Here is a 17,322-nt window from a genome sequence, read left to right on the forward strand (position 1 = left end):
GGGGTATTTATGTACAGTAAAATACTGCAAATGTCCTCCACCAAACAGAATCAGAGGGGAATATATGAGGAGAGAGTCTATGAGTAAATCAGGTGAGTGTTCCCGCTAGTCACACACTCTGGGAATGAGACCGGCATGTTCTAGAGGAGAACCTGCTTCTTAGACGTTTTTTCAGCATTTTCTACACTCCACATACAGGCTGTTTCTCCCAGAAATTACTTGCCCATCCAGTCTAGGGTGGCAAGCAAACCCCAGGGAAGACTCGCTGAGCTAAGGCTGCTGCCTACCTCTGGAGGAGAGCAACAGGAAAAGGAACAAGGTAGCAGGCAAGTGGGTGTAGGGAGCCTGAGGCCAAGACGCATCAAGATCTAATTTGACTGCCTCGCTTGCAAACTCAATCACGACACACTTGAGGCACTCAGCGTGAGACCAGGGTAACCTGTACAAATTGATGTTTATTAAATCCATCTTGCAAACAGACAACATGAAAGATTTTTTGTTTGGGAGCCCATTCAGAGTTGAGAGTTGCAATGGCTTCCTGTCATTAAATCTCAGACACAGGAAAACAGAGCATAAGTGATGACCATGAATCTTCATCTCATAAAGGGCAGCAAAACTGGTAAAAACCACTACAGCGATCTCTCTTGCAATAGATTGGATGGCTAACACACCTAGAAACATCCAGAGAAGCTCTATGTGTACGATCAGAAATATGTACTGAACAAATACCACCTGTGTACAAAGGGAAAGTCATCCACTGGCTAACACTCACTAGCAGCTGACACTCCTGTTCTCAGCCTGAGAGCTCATATACTACACTGATGACTGCTCTCTTCCTCAGATGTGGAAAAGGCATTTAAAACCCATATATCATTAACCTTGTAAACTAAAAAAGCAAACCCAAGCATGATCGATTACTCTGCCTAGATCAATAAATACTAGATTCAAGTGCAGGCTGAGTGTACTTGCAAGGACAGAAGCCATCAGTTAAATAAATCATGCCATTACCTACTGAATTTCCACTTGCTAATGCACATTAGTCAATTTGTAGATTTTATTTGACAAATACACAGATATTATTTTTCCATTCAAAATTCTCATTTGATCTCCTTTGGATTTTTTTTCTTCTCTCATTCCCTTAAAGGGATGAAAATAAAACAATTTTGAAGCAAAATGTCCAAGTCGCAGCCATCCAGAGCACCATGCTAGACTTATTTCAGATCTTTACCCAGCAGGGAAATGCCATCGGAGTTTAGATGAGCCTAGGGGGCTTCCTCCGTGGACAGCTTCACCTGAGCCTCTGCCTGCCTTGCCAGAAGTCACAGGCTCTCACCTGGAGACTTCACCAGCAAACTTTCCAAAGGGCCAGGAGGAGCCTTCCCTCTTTGTGTGTGTGTGTGGGGGGGGTTCCTGTTGTCAAGGGAGGCCAACAACTACAAAGAAGAGGACAGGAATCCAAGGTGAATAAAAAACCCGCAGACCAAGAGGCAGCAAGGTTGCGGACATAGCACAGGACCAACGCCTGCTGCCCCAAATAGCATCTTGAGACCTCACATGTTTGAAATTCCAGACATGTCTTTCATCACAGGGAATAATCATTCCTCCAGAAAGTCCTGCCCACATGCCCTAGCTGAAGCACTGGCACATTCCATCGGCGTGGTTCTCTGCTCTTCAGGCAAACTGAGTCCCCTTCCTGGTGCAGCTTTTCCTGGAAACCACAACACTCACACACACAGGCCATTCTGGATTCGAGTCCCGCTGCTCCCAGAGCTCAGTGACACAGGAGCCCTGCCCACCACAGATCATTTTGTCCTGAATCACTTCCAGTCTCCTTTCCCATCGGGACTGCTTGTTGCTTGGTTTGAAGGAAACATCCCAACCCCTGGCCCTTGGAAAGGAACAGTGCAAGATCCTACGTGCAAATACTTGCAAAGGATTTTGTGAAACATTATACATTTTAAAAATTCAAGTCAAATCCAGGTATACAGACTCTTCCGTTGGTGCCCAGACCCTTAACACCCATGACGGGAAATTGATCCGTTTCTGAAATGAGAGAGGGGTGAAGGCAGCAGCTCCTCCTGCAGAGGTGAATTCCTGGGGCTTGGGAGGAAGCCCAAGAGGAAAATGCTGAGGCTTCATGAAAGACAGGACTGCTGCCGCCTGGGGGCCTCCTGGGACGGAAGCCAAGGCCTTTGTGTGAGCAGCACACAGGATCTGGATGCAGGTGAGGACAGACTCCCGGGCACCAGCGGGGCAGCACTTTCCCAGGAACTCTGAGAAGCTACAGCAAGGAAGGCACGTGGCAGGGCTTCCTCTCAGCCACATACGAGAGGGGGTACAGGTGCCGCTCTACCACCTCTGCACCCCTAAGCCCCTGCATCACAGGGAGCCTAGGGGGAGCTGCAAAGGGCAGCACATTCCTGAGGGTTTGGTGTGTGGTCCACAGCGATGCCAGGAGCAGTGGGATGTATGCTTGGGCACCTCAGGTAGCTCGAGATCCGAAAGGCCCAGAGATGAGACTGTGAGTCTGGGGGGCCAGGCCTGAGCTCTGGAAGTGAACAGCGGGCAGTTGGGTCTGTGTGGCTATCAAGAGCTGGTCACAGTGCCCATCCTGAAGAGGTCTGTATCAAGGGATTCCCCCTAGGGCATTTAGACCAGGCCTGGCCCACAGTAGAACCCCTTGGTGGCCCATGGGATGATCCTCATCCAGGTTGCAAAGCAGCAGCTGGAAGTCTTGGCAGTGGTGGCTTAGCTGAGAGATGCACAATTCAGCTCTGAGTCCTCCTGGCTGTCTCCTGCCACCTCCTCCAGGCCATCGGGGCTGTCAGTGATGTTGGGCTCACTGGAGCACTGCCGGTGTGGCGGGGGGAAGCTGGGTGGCAGGAGCAGGCACTTGTCCTCACTGCCAGCCTCCTCCCCTAAGCCCGAGTGCATCATGGTTGCCATGGCCAGCAGCTGGATGTCCGAGTGGGCATTGGCCACTGTGTGCCGCCGGACGCTGCCACACTTCTCCAGGTAGGCCTCGCCTTCCTGCTCCGTTAGTGGGGTCAGGGCCATCTCATTCAGAGGCCGGCTGGCTGTGGTCATCGGGGAGCCATAGTTCAGGAGAGTCACCTTGGGCCGGACCCGGGAGTGCCGCCTGGCTGCAAGAGAAAAACCGGCAGAGGCTATCACTGGGAAAGGGAGAGGTGGCCTAAGCTCCTAGTCACTCGGGGAGAAGGGAAGGCACCCAAGTACTTAGGAGCAGCGTTAAGTGTGGTCCTGCTGGAATGCGGGGGGCGGGGGAGAACTTGATGATGGCCAAATGCATCTGTAGCAATCTTACCTGTTGATACCAGACCCTGCCCCTGACCACTCTCCCCCCCATATTAGGTGCTCACCAAAAGACTTGCCTTGATAGATTAGGCTCAAGTCCCCTCTTTCGCAGCTGCTGCCTGAACTTCAGTGGATTGTTCCCTAAATTCCCTTTCAACCAATCTCCTCTGAAGACCTGAGCATTGACTGGGGTTGGCTCCAAAGAAGGCCTTGGGCCCCTTTCAGGATGCAGCCACTGCCGTGCCAACAGAGGATGTGGATGAGGCCTCGTGAGCTTCAATCTGGAGGAAGACAGCTGAGCCATCACAGCCCAGGCAGTCGGGCCCTCCTCCAAGTCCTACTGAACAACAACTACCACAAGGCCGCTCCTATCCTTCCAGGTTAACGGTCTGAGATGTACGTGCAGTTCAAGTCAGTTCTCCGGATTCAAACAGCTTTCAGCACCATCAGAGAAGTGGCTAGTCTCCATGGATGACCCCAAGGAGCCAGACACAAACAGGAGGCCTAGAATCATTCTATAACTGCCGCTTGTCGAGCTCTCGCTGTGTTCCAGAAACTGCTAAACTTTGACGTGCATCTTTTGAGTCCTCCTAAAAACTGAACTTACATCAGGAGGCATACTCAGCTCCCACTTCACAGATGAGAAAACTGAGGGCCATAGGTAATAACTTACCCAAGGTCACACAGCTAGAAGGTGGCAGAGCTAGGGTTCAAACAAGATCGGCCTCCCAGGAAAGCCTCCCTCTTCCCAGCTGGCCTTGCAAAGCACACTGGTAACTGATAACTCTTCAGGGAGGACAAGCGAAGTGCATGGGACTCAAAGGTCGGGGGAAGCATCTCCTGGGGAAGATCAGGAAACTTGCCAGGGAGGATGCACATTGGAGACGCGCCCTCAGGGTGGTGGAACTCCCAGAAAGGGACAGGGAGCGACAGCACTCGGAGCAACGGAACAGCCTGAGAAAGCTGCTGGGATGGGGCACCCCAGGCCACAGCCTGGCTGGAGTCAGAGTCCCTGAAATGACAGGGAGGAACTACAGCAGGCGGCATGAGCTGCATCACAGGAGGGCCCTTGAATGCCAAGTGGAAGCACCTGTGATGCATCACACAGGGCACAGGCATGGCAGGGCCTGCGAGGGGCACAGGTAACACTGTAGGCCGTAAGACAGGGTGGGTTGGAGCCACAGAGGTCAACTGTAAGGGAAGCTGGGGAGAGGGCTCTGGCATTATTTGCTAGAATAAATATGGTTGCATGCAAGAAACAGAAATGAACAGGAACATCAGAGTCAAGGAGAGAGGTGATCAGGACAGCAACCAGAATTGTACCGGTGATGAGGGGGAGGTGAGGAAGAAGACTGCCAGAGAGAACCCAGCAAAGGGGAAGGCATGGGAGCTATCAGATGATGCTGGGCACAGTGCAGGGGACAGAACAAGGCAGGGGCGAAAGCAGACTTGGGGAAGGGGCTAAGGATGGAGAGGGAGCAGCTCGAGAGTCCCAGAGCTCGGCTCTGGCCACATGGAGTCTGGGATCCCGGGGCCTCCATGGACAACCCTCTGCAGGCAGGTGGTCTGCAAGTATGACGCTGGGGAAGCATTTCCTTCCAAAAATAGGGATTTGGCTACTTTCAAAGAATACTGAAGGATTTAGAAAATGTTCACAGGGGCCAACGCTGTGGCATAGTGGGTTAGGCTGCCACCTGCGGTGCTAGCATCCCATACGGGCGCCAGTTCGAGTCCCGGCTGCTCCACTTCCACTGCAGCTCTCTGCTATGGCCGGGAAAGCAGTAGAAGATGGCCCAAGTCCTTGGGCCCCTGCACCCATGTGGGAGACCCGGAAGAAGCTCCGGCTATTGTGGCCAATTGGGGAGTGAACCATCAGATGGAAGACCTCTCTCTCTCTGCCTCTCCTCTTTGTAACTCTGACTTTCAAATAAAAAATTAAATCTTTTAAAAAATGTTCACAGTATATTTGGTGACTAAAGCAGAATATAACCAATATGATTCTTTTTTCTTCCCTTTTTAAGCAAAACTGGAGTTATCTTGGGTGTCGTGCTCACACACAGCATGAAGGGAGAAACAGTATGCATCAAAGTATCAGTCATAGCTGTTTCAGGCTAAAAGGATTAACAATGACTTAAAACATTTCTGGGGCCACTGTCTGCAATGCTGGCATCCCATATGAGTACCAGTTCATGGCGCAGCTGCTCCACTTCCAATCCAGCTCCCTGCTAACAGCCTGGAAAAGCAGCAGAGGATGACCCAAGTGCTTGTACCCCTGCCATTCACATGGGAAACCCCAAAGAAGCTTCTGGCTCCTGGTTCTGCCCTGGTTGTTGTGGCCACTTGGGGAGTAAACCAGAGGGTGGAAGAAGACCTCTTTGTCTCTCCCTCCCTCTGTAATTCTGACTTTCAAATAAATTTTTAAACATTTTCTTTTTAATATTTTCAAATTTTGATTGTGTATATGTATTTCTTTTTTAAATTTAGTCAAATTTTTAAAGATTGTTATTTATTTGAAAAGCAGAGGAAGGGAAGGAAGCGGGGGAGAGCCGGAGAGGGGGGAGGCAACTGCTGGTTCCCACCCCACATACCCACTCCAGTCAGCACCAGGCCAGGTTGGAAACCAGGAATCTGGAATCCAATCTGGGTCTCCCAGGTAGGTAGCGGGGACCCAAGTACTCAAGACACCACTGTGGCCTCCCTGGATGCATATTAGCATGAAGCTAGAATCAGAAGGGGAGCTGGGACTTGAACTCAGACCTCCAAAGCAGGATGTGCCAAACACCTGTCTCCATGCATTTCTTTTGTAATGACAAAATGTGGGAGGTTAGGAAAATTACAGAGTCACCTGGATCTGGGTAATGGCTAGAGTGAATGTGACCCCTTCACAAATTAGGGTAGTGCTCAAGGACTAAATGATTTCATGTATACCTGAGTGTGGGAGTGGATAAAATGAGAGGAGTCACAGAAAATGTCAATGAAAGTTCCAACAGCTAACACACAGGCCAGCAGTTAAGAGTCTCAGGCACCCTTCTGAGCGTGTTGCTATGATGAACTAATTAAATCCCGGCACCCCAATGAGATATAGGTCCTGTTCTCATTAGTGCCATCTCACAGGTAGGAAACTAAACAGGAGGCAGAGCAGGAGCGCGGGCATCGGCACCAGCAGCCAGGTGTCTAACCAGTGAGTGAGTCCTGCTGCCTCTAGGGGAGGAAGGACGCTCTGGGGGCGGGGGTCAGGAAGGCCAAGGCCAGGGAGGAAGCAGAGCACCCCAGCAGCGTGGGCACTGCGGGGCAGCAGGGTAGGTAGCTGCTTGGGTTGCCCACATCCACAGCCGAGTACTGGTTTGAGTCCCAGCTACTCCACTTTCCTGCTAATGTGCCTGGGGTGCAGCAGATGATGGCCCAGGCACCTGGCTTCTGGTAACCCCTGTGGGAGACCACAGAGTCTGGGACCACTCCAAGCACGTTGCCCTCAGGCCCACTGAAGTCGCCCACCTATGCCACTCTTGAGGCAATGTTGCCTCTTCTCCCACTCAGGCATAGCGTCTGCGTCAGGAGACGGAAGCAGATCACAGCAAGGCGGAGGAAGACAGTGAAGCTGGTGCTGCAGGCATGGCAGTGTCCAGAACACGGCCCTGGGGGCTGAGGAACGGAGGGGGCGGTTCTCCTCGAGGCCTCCCCTCTGCCACACACACCTCGCCCTGGCCTTCACCTGTCACTGCTTTCCCTCATGTCCTTCCTGGCACCCTCACCCACAGGCCAGGCCAGAGCAGCGGGGAGCAACAGGGAAGGGCCTGATGGGGTCACTGCCCCCACCCTGCTCTGATGGGATCGGATGACCCAGTTTGTAAGGGAAAGCGCAGGGTGTGGCTCATAAATCGGCCTTAGTGCCACTCCAGCTCAGTCTCTGACTTTCCCAGCAATCTGGAGGCCCCTGCACACACATATCGGTGCTTCCAGCGCTCAAGCTCCTGGTGGGTATCATGGGGAGGCCTGCCAGTGTCCACCTGCTCAGCTTGTAGCAGCTCCCATCACTGGAGTGGGGTGTGTGTGTATGTGTGTGTAAACTGATCACAAGAGACTGTAATTCTCACCCTTGTGACCCACTGTCTGAGACCACTGACTCAGAACCCAGGCAAGCTGTCTGGTGGTAATACTTTTTCTAAACCAAATGTTAATGTGCAGAACTAAACTAAAAGTTTACAATGTGCTCTGGTCCGTGGTCTTGCTGTTCAGTCCCCATTTCCCTCTGATACCAGCAGGGCTGGTCTCCTTATCCCCACTGCACCGATGGCAAGGATCATGGCTCAGCCCCAACTCTTGGATTCCAAATGGCAGTGTCCAAGCTTTCCCCATTATGTGTTGCCATGTTACAGGGCACCACCGCTGCTCTTGGAACCCACCAACCCTCTGAAGTTCAAGAACAACGGACCCCATGCCCCAAAAGGCTGCCGCTTGTCCAGAGCCTGGGTGTTTGGCCTCTCTTTGAGGAGCAACCAAGAGGAAGACTCCGTGCTGGGAGCACAGAGGGTCTCTGAAGCACAGGCTCTTGTCCCCTCTAAGCCATGCATTTCTCTAATGTTCCCACGTTCATAGAATAACCATAACCTTTATGATTACAAAAATCAGTAACTATAAAACAGAGGCACTGTAAGAGTTCAAAGCGGCAAGGACCCTGTTCAAGGGCAATTCTTTAAAAAGAAATGCCCTTGGAAACAATTGCTCATCCACTGCTGTTACAAGCAAGTGTTTTAGATTGCCTGCTGGGGCCAGCCTAGCAGAAGCCTGCACTGCACCTGTTCAGTGAGCAGTTGCTATGTGCCGATCTCTGTGCTCCTAAGTACCTACTCACCAGGGGGTGGGGACATGGTTTGTGCAGAGGGCAGAACAGTGAGGGGCAGAGAAGTTTCATCATTAAATCCTGTTTTATGGGAGCATGGGGGATCTCTCTATTTGAGGAGGGGTATCTGGAAAGAGGCACTATTCCTGTCAGCTTTTGCAGTATGGCTAATCCACTGCACAGGGAGCTATAGGCAACACGGGCTACCTGCCCAGGAAGAGGAAAGAGTTGGAGCTAGGGCTGGGTCCACAGAGGACACAGAGTTCAGTTGCGGGGTTGGGTGGCAGGCGGAGTGCAGGTGCCAGCACCGGAGAAGGGGGCTCCTGATGGCACCTGCCTCGCCTTCAACAAGGACGTCCTCCTTGAGTGACTATGTGCAGGCCGCTGCACCGGCTGCTGAGTGGAGAAATGTCCCTTTGGGCTGGGGCCTGGCATAGGGGCTGAGCCCAGCACACAGGCATGAGAGCGTGCGTGGACAGAGGGCTACACTCTCAGCAGCAACCACCGACTGTGGGTCAGCTCCCGTGCCAAAGGGGAGGTGGCTTCCCTGACGCGCTCTTTCTGACCACTTCTACGAAAGGGAGCCTGACCTTGAGATGTTAAAATCACTTTATGGTTATGGTTAGTGATGAAACTCAGGACTGGAGCTCAGGGCTGGCTGTACACGGTACCTGGCAGGGCAAGGTCAGCACAGCCAGTGTCAGGGCCGAGCTGCAGGCAAGAGCGCCCTGGGAATTCAGAGGAGGAGGAGAGGTCAGACGGGGGCAGCTCAGATGGGCCAGGCTCCCTGGCAGTGGCTTACAGGCCGAGCCCAGACTCACCATTCATTCACTCACAGGCTCCCAGGTGAGGCCTGGGCTAGGTCCTGGGACCCACAGCGAGTGACAGGCTCCCTGCCTCCAAGGAGCTCTTAGCTTAAGGGGAAGACTGGGTCAGGCCATGGTGCCGCAGGGCGACAAGAGCCAGGATGGGGCCCAGGGAGGGAGAGCAGGGAGCACTCAACAGCCCCAGCCCCAGCCCAGCAGATCCCAGAGGGGCAGAAGGGGGCCCTCTAATGGGTCCGTGACCGCAGGGAGCGGAGCGGCCTGGCTGCTCTGCTGCTTCCTCCCGCTGTGCCCTAATGGGCCTACGCTCTTCCTTCTGCTTTCTGGGAGGCATGTTTTGTTTCCCAAGACAGGGAGTGGGCAGAGCGGAGACAACAGGGGCCTCACACTGCTTCCTCCATGAGCTCCTGCCAGAGCCAGAGCTGACCCTCAGACAAGTGCACCAGCTGCGTCCCAACCAGGGTGGGCAGGGTCCCTGGGGACGCCTCAAAACCAAACTCGAGGCCTGGGGCCTCTCACATGCCAGCTTCTTGCTCCTCTCCTCCTCCGCCTCCTCTTCTTCCATCTCCTCTTCCTCCTTTTTCTTTGCAAGAGGGAAGGCAGGGCCCTGGCACCCAGGGCAGACATCTTCCTGCTGAGTGATTCTTGGCTATATTCTGGAACCTAAAAACTGGGCCTTGTTGCTGTGCTGCTGCTCTAGCTGAGCGTGGGCCCCAACTCCAGACCACCTCTTCTTCCCACCTCCCCTTCCCCCTCCCCCTCCTCCTTTACACGGGGTGGGGCCGCAGGAGCCTGTATTCCTTCCTCCCTCCCTGGCACCCTGCTGAGCCCTGGCATCCATCCCCCAGCACAGGAGCCAGCTCCTTTCAAACCCCTGGACAGAAAGTAGCAAATGCCTGGTCCTTTGTTAGGGACTGTGTTCCCAGGCCTTTGATCTCCCAGGGCTCAACCACAAAGCAGCCACTGTGACCTCTGCACATCACGCCCTTTGTGACTCAGCACCTGAGAGCCCAAGAACGGGCACAGCTTCCTGATGCCCAGAGCCTCCCCGGGAACACCATGCAGAGAGGGAGGGGTGTGGGAGCCGGCCAGCCCGCTGAGCACCGAGCTGAGACTGGGGGCTGGAGGCTGGCCTTTGCCGAATCCTTTGTCAACTTCACTGTCCTCTTCCTCACCCCACACTGCTAAGGTGGTAGAAAAGTGAGGCCCTGGGGCCGGCGCCGAGGTGCAGCGGGGAAAGCCGCCACCTGTGACACCAGCATCCCATATGGGCACCAGTTTGAGACCCAGCCACTCCACTTCCCATTAAGCTCCCTGCTAATGCGCCTGGGAAAGCAAGATGGCCCACGTGCTTGGGCCCCTGCACCCACATGGGAGACCCTGAAGAAGCTTGGCCATTGTGGCCATTTGGGGAGTGAACCAGTGCATGCAAGATCTCTCTCTCTCTCCCCTTCTCTGTCTCTCCTTCTCTCTGTGTAACTCAGACTTTCAAATAAAATAAATAAATTTTAAAGTACAAAATGAAAAGGAAAGTGAGGCCCCACACAGCCTGGGCCTCAGATGATCCCATGTCTCTGAAGCAAGCCTCCCTACCCAGGGCCAGGCCTGGGCGGCAGGAAGCCCTCCCAGACGGACACACGGAGGCAGCACAGAGACCCCCAGCAATGCATCGTGTCCCTGGCTCAGAGCCCCAGGGACACTTCTTAAGGACCCCCAGAGAGCATCCTCGGGCTGCACGAGGATGGACGGGACCCAGGCATTCGAGGAGGTAGCTCTGGAGCCCACGGCTCCGCTGCCCTTGACCACCCCCTGCTGCGGCCCGAGGAAGCCAAGGCTGAGCCCCGCCCCTGGGAAGGGTGGCTCTGCAGTTCACAGCAGCTGTGTGTCTCCCCCACAGGCGGGCTGCACGTCAGACCCCTGGTCACGAGGGGCAGCCGGAGGCCAGAGAGTCCTGCTCACCCCCAGGAAGAGCACCACGGTGGCCACTGTGGCTTTTTAGTCTCAGAGGTTTTGGATGAGCTGCTCGACCCGGGGTCCCCCTGGGAGGGACAGCCCCACCTCCTCTGTGTGCCTTTCGTAAGTCACCTCCTACATGGGCAGGGCTGCAGACAGAGCAGGGCAGGAAGCAAAGACAGCAGTCCTGGCTGCAGCAGCCCGGTGACCTGTACGATGGGAACAGCAGGGCCAGTTCCACAGCACAGCATCAGCCCACCGCGCATGTGCAGGATGTGATCTGCACCCAGTGGCTTCCCTTGCTGTTGGCTGCTTGGCAACCCCTCAGTTCTTAAAAGGAACTTGCTCACTCACCATCCTCCAAACTTTCCCACAGTCCTTCCCTTCCCTTCTCTCCCTTGTTGACTCAGCTAACTTGTATTCATCCTGCAGTTGCCAGCACAAACATCACGTCCTCCAGGGATCCCTCCCTGATTTCCTGGTCTAAGTAGCATCTCCCTCCATGGGGCTCCATGGTCCCTGTATTCCCCCTCTCAGGGCATCTGTACAGAAATGAGTCACTGCTGTGTTTGTGACTTCCTCACTGAAGCGTGTGTGCCAGGGGCCGGGGGGAGCTCTGGTTTTGTTCACAGACACATCTGCAGTGCTGGGTCAGGCTCTCAGGACATGTTGGTTGGAATAATCATAATTTTAAAAATTAGTGAAAACAGGGCAGTGCCCTTCTCCCTCCCCTCCATGCAAGAACAAAAGCTCAGGCCTCGGCTTTAGCATTTGAGGAAAATGCAGGTTAGCCCTCTTTTGGCTGGGAGGCAAAAGGGATCTCTGCTTAGCGTGAACAAACTTCCAGACCCTCTTGGGGGAGTGTGGAGACGGCAGCAGCCCGCCCCCCCCAGGATTGCTGTGCTGGAGGCTAATTAAGCAGCAGGTGTAGGAAAGCTCTCTGCTCTCCTTCTATTGAACTGAAAGCAGGACAGACTGCCAAAGACAGAAGAATCCATCCTGTGCCCTCAGCCAAGGAGAACGCTGACAGCTTGGGGGCCTGAGCAATGGTGGTGGCACCAGAGCACACTGCGTTAACAAAGCAGCTTTCCCTGTCAGCTGCCTCACCCCAAGTTGCCTCCACACAAGCCCAGTCTTCTTCGTTTGTCCTGTCATTCCTCTAAAAATGTCTTCTGGGGTCAGCATTGTGGCACAACAGGCTAAGCTGCCATGTACTAGGCCACCAGCATCCCATATGAGCCATGGTTCAAGTGCCAGCTGTCCCACTCAGGATCCAGCTCCTGGCTAATGCGCCTAGGAATGCAACAGAGGATGGAGCAGAGTTCCTGCCACCCACCCACGTGGGAGACCTGGATGATGCTCCTGGCTCCCGGTTTTGGCCTGGTTCAGTTCTGGCTGTTGTGGCCATCTGGGGAGTAAATCAGCAGATGGATGATCTCTCTCTCTCTGTGGTTCTGCCTTTCAAATAAATCTTTAAATAAAACACAAACAACATGGGGCTGGCACTGTGGCGTAGCAGGTAAAGCTGCTGCCTACAGTGCCCACATCCCATATGGGCGCTGGTTTGAGTCCTGGCTGCTCCACTTCCTATCCAGCTCTCTGCTATGACCTGGGAAAGCAGTGAAAGATGACCCAAGTGCTTGGGCCCCTGCACCCACGTGGGAGACCCGGAAGAGGCTCTTGGCTCCTGGTTTCGGATTGGTGCACCTCCAGCTGTTGCGGCCATCTGGGGAGTGAACCAGCAGATGGAAGACCTCTCTCTGCCTCTTCCTTCTCTTTCTGAAACTCTATCAAATAAAAAATAAATATTCAAAAAAAAAAAAAAAACCACTAACATCCTGTTCTTTGTTGAAGATGCTAGAAGTGGAACTGCGCATTTCCTGGCTGTATGTCTGAAATATCCACAATGATGACCTTTTGCTTGTTTCCCCCTTATGAATCCGTGACCAGGGTCTTGGCCAAGCACAAGCTTATGAAAGTGGAAGATGAATTACCTTCCTCCTGCACTGGTGTGAGGCCCGGACAGTGGTGAAGCCCCTGTCCGGCCCAGCTAGCCTGCTGGCATCCTGACGTCCCCCCAACCCCCACCCCCTAAAGTGCTCTGCGGGCCACGCAGAAAGCAGGAAGGTGGGCTCCATGGAGATGGCAGAATATAGCGCCCAGCTCAAGGGTGGGGAGGACAGGGGACTGCTTCCCTCCCCCCACCTTGCCCCCCCCCCCCCCCCGGTGTCAATTCAACTCTGGCTCCTTCCAGTTCCTTTGGGGGCTGGGGGAGGGGATGAACGAGTGAGCGAGGCAGGGAAGAGGCCAGACACTGGCAGGCGGCAGCAGGCTGGGGCCGGTACCCTCAGATCTGTGGTGGCTGTGGTTAAATTGGTGTCTCCAAAGAAACATGACCAGTGCTGTGAAAACTGCCAGGACAATGGCCCTGCCTTTATTTCTATGGTACAGCACGGAGGCCCGGGGAAGGGCAGGGACCCCACTGGAGGCTGCCCCTTCCCCCTCTCTCTTTAAAGCTCAGCTACAACTGCATTTCACCAAGAAGGGCAGCTGCGGGTTCCAAACCCAGGTCATTGGCTCCTGGCTGTGTGCGTCGCCAGGCCTTGCGGGTCCAGCTGCCTGCCGTCTATGTAACAGACGTCTGCCAGGCACCCTTCCAGCTGCTGGGGATGGAGCAGACGGACTTCTCGCACACTGAGGCTTCACGTTTCAGATGGGAGCCGGGAGCAGCTGGATTCCACGCTGCATCATAAAGCTGTTTCTACCATGACTGCGCTCCAACGGAGGCTTTTTTTACGACCTGCGTACTAGAGTATGCAGCCAATTCTAGAACATCTAGACCCTAGTCCCACTGCGAGAAGGAACAGAATTATTTCTAGATTCACCAAGTGCTTAATACAGAGCCTGACACCCACATCTCAGCCACCGAAATAGGCCCCACCAGGATGTGTCCCCAAATCCAGAAGCCCTGACGGCACCTCCATCCTCGCAGGGGGCACCTTGTTTCTGCCAAGGGCCATTTGGATATTTATAACATCATTTGCGGGCCATCTAAAGTGATCCCTTTAAAAATGAGCCTGCTACAGATGTATTGAATTTCAAGTCCAGCCTGTGGTTGCCTTGGCAGGGCCAGACCATGTGATTCTGCGGGCCTCATAGGGCCCACGGGCCAGCGGCTCCCCTTCCCATACAGAAACAAACAGCTGCCTTCCCATTTCAGACCCGCTTTCAAAAGGAAAGCCATCATGGGGTGGGGGTGGGGCATTTCCACTCAAGCCAGGGCCTGGGGTGGGGGTGTAATAGAACAGTCTTTGGCATCAGGTACAGAAAAATTAATGTCCCAGGCACATGAGAAAGATCAAAGCCACTGATTAAAGATGTGGCTCAGACAAGCACCTGCCCAGAGGCTCCACATGGTTCCTGGGGGAGGAATCGCCAAGGGGCATGGGGGTGGGGGTGGGGTGGTTACGATGACACAGGCCAGGAATGTGGTGATTAACAGGCACAGGTTTGCACTGACCTATGTCAGAAGCAAAGGGCTCAGCACGTAACCCGTGCTCAGCAAAACATAGCTGGGGTCCTCATCACAACTTGAGGGCCACGCCCCTTCCTTACCCAGCGTGTGTGTGGGGCCTGAGAAGCCCCGGTCCCCGCTGATGCCGAGGAAGGGAGAAACCACCTGCTTCACCAGCTCCTCCAGCTGCAAGTAACCCTCGCTGGGGCCCGTGGGCTCATGAACGCTCTGGAAAGGAACATCAGGGATAGGCAAAGGTCAGCCAAAGTCGCCACAGCCAGCACGCTCTCCAGCCACCAAGCCCGATTCTCCTCCTACGAGGTATAAGGCAGCGATGCCAGCAGGCAGCGGCCTTGTGGTCAGAGCAAGCAACTGAGGCCTGGAGCCCTCGTCACCGTCATGGTCATGGGGACTGGAATTGTGCCTGGGAAACGCCCTGGCAGCCGCCCCCATGGGGCCCTGCCAAGGCGCTGTGACTGGGGTTGCCCCAGCTCCAGCTCCAAGCTTGAGCTCTGACTGGTCTCACTGCTAAGATCCCACCCCACACTCATAGTGACCACCTTCCACGCAGCATGCAGGTGCTCTGCACAGGCACTTGGCAAGAATTCATGCACAGAGGCCTCCTAGCCGCCAAGCAGGGGCTGCTCTCCTAACCCTTCTGTGGATGCGGATTCAAAGACCCACATAGCTTAAGTAACCAACCTGGGACAACACAGCCAGCAAATGGCAATAGCCCTGGACTGCAGCCCAGCCTAGCTGGCTCTGAGCCCACCTTCCTTCCACTTGTTAACAGGTCAGGGGTGGGGGAGGGAGGGAAGAATACAGAAAGGTCCAGAACAGCAGGACAAAGGGAGGGCCATTTGTTCCCATCACAGCAGTCAAAACCAAAGAGGAACCAGAAGACTCCTGGGGAACTTAGCTGCTCTGGGGAAAGGTCCTGAAGGCCTGCTGTCATGTCGAGGGCCACCAGGCAGCAGAGTCCACCTGGCCAAGGAGAGGGGCACCAGCAGGGACAACACTGGGCTCTGTGTCACATCAAATTCTCAGATCAGAGTGTATCTTTGGCTTTGTATCTATGGGTTTCCACCAAAGCAGTGAAACGTCTCCATTGCATTGTGGTGTTGGGGGGAGTAGCTGGGGAGATGGTGGGACGAAGAAGTGGATAGGGCTGAGTTGTGCAGGTTGGGGAACCCTGGATCACGCATAACCTCCCCAGGACACAGGCTCTTTGGTGGCCCCCTGTCCATTGAACCCTGCAGAGAAGGGGGTGGTCGGGGATAGTAGGAGAGAGACGGGAATAAAGGAGGCAGGGGAGGGGCTGGAAGAGAAGAGATGCAGAGAAAGCGAGTGGGTCTGATAGCCCCCTCACGGCACAGAGGCATGACATAGGTCTCCACGGCCTCCCTCCAATTCTGCTTGGGCTGAGAGGAAGCGTCAGAGAAGTGAGCACTGGGGATAAGAGTCAGCAAGCCGCAGGCTCCGGAAGGTCCGCTCCCATCTGTGCAAACAGAAGGGGTCCCCACGGCGGCAGCAGGAGAAAGGGGAGCCTGATTCATGCTCCCCAGGAACCACACCAGGCCTCAAAAGCACAACAGTTTCAGCCACAAAACCACCATCACTTGGCTTCAAAGTCCAGGAAACTTGGCTTCTCATTTCTGTCTTTGACAGTTCTCACCTGGCTTCTCCCCAAGCCTCTGTACCCTGTAGTTCCTGAGCACTGAGCAGCAGATGTGACAAGAGACGGAGACTTGGCGACAGGTGGGAAGAAAACGGGTAAGGAGCATGAGTTGGAGCTTGATGGTCTCCCAGCAAGGGCCACTGCACGCTCAGCCTGCATGGAGTCCCGTGGGACATGGCTGCTCTCAGCCTCCACTGGCTGTGGAATTTGTACAGCCCACTGCAAAATGAAAACCATGGGGCCCTTGTCCAGAAATTATTTAGAACATCAAGACAGCGGTGGGAGAGAATTCAGCCAGGAGTAGAGTGCTCTCGGCATGGACTGCCCATGGCTGGCCAGGATCCCTCTAATGCTCCGTCCTTCGGATGGCTCAGGACCTGTGTGCTCAGGCTGGGAGCAGGCAGATCTTCACTTTGGTTGGAATCTCCTGGCCAGCCTCTGGACGTGACAGCTTGGGGGCAGGAGGATGCAGCCTGTGGTAGGAGCATTTGAGCCCCTGGCATATCTGGGAAAGGGAAGGGTTGGTTCAGGGGCGTCTGCAAAGAACAAAGGAAATGGGGAAGAGGAAGCCAGGGCCCTGCCTTCCCTCTTGCAAAGAAAAAGGAGGAAGAGGAGGAGATGGAAGAAGAGGAGGCGGAGGAGGAGAGGAGCAAGAAGCTGGCGTGTGGGAGGCTGCCTATCAGCCCCAGGCCTCGAGTTTGGTTTTGAGGCGTCCCCAGGGACCCGGCCCACCCTGGTTGGGACGCAGCTGGTGCACTTGTCTGAGGGTCAGCTCTGGCTCTGGCAGGAGCTCATGGAGGAAGCAGTGTGAGGCCCCTGTTGTCTCCGCTCTGCCCACTCCCTGTCTTGGGAAACAAAACATGCCTCCCAGAAAGCAGAAGGAAGAGCGTAGGCCCATTAGGGCACAGCGGGAGGAAGCAGCAGAGCAGCCAGGCCGCTCCGCTCCCTGCGGTCACGGACCCATTAGAGGGCCCCCTTCTGCCCCTCTGGGATCTGCTGGGCTGGGGCTGGGGCTGTTGAGTGCTCCCTGCTCTCCCTCCCTGGGCCCCATCCTGGCTCTTGTCGCCCTGCGGCACCATGGCCTGACCCAGTCTTCCCCTTAAGCTAAGAGCTCCTTGGAGGTGGGGAGCCTGTCACTCGCTGTGGGTCCCAGGACCTAGCCCAGGCCTCACCTGGGAGCCTGTGAGTGAATGAATGG

At 54.8% G+C, this 17,322-nt stretch overlaps 1 protein-coding gene across 8 annotated transcripts in view; it reads right to left on the reverse strand.

The window, feature by feature from the left end:
- Positions 1-305: 305 nt before the first annotated feature.
- Positions 306-17,322, reverse strand: part of PRR5L (proline rich 5 like) — a 172,370-nt gene continuing 155,353 nt past the window's right edge. For 7 of the 8 annotated variants that reach the window (XM_062196294.1, XM_062196295.1, XM_062196293.1 and 4 more), the window contains 2 exons: positions 14,548-14,674; positions 306-3,143 (listed from right to left, as the gene is read on the reverse strand). In XM_062196294.1, the coding sequence (XP_062052278.1) occupies positions 2,749-3,143; positions 14,548-14,674 (522 nt within the window). In that variant the 3' untranslated portion in view covers positions 306-2,748. The remainder of the gene's footprint in view (positions 3,144-14,547; positions 14,675-17,322) is intronic. The other variant, XM_062196299.1, reaches the window with a different exon arrangement.

The sequence above is a fragment of the Lepus europaeus genome, chromosome 7 (genome assembly GCF_033115175.1).
Source record: "Lepus europaeus isolate LE1 chromosome 7, mLepTim1.pri, whole genome shotgun sequence".
Classification (NCBI taxonomy): Eukaryota; Metazoa; Chordata; class Mammalia; order Lagomorpha; family Leporidae; genus Lepus; species Lepus europaeus.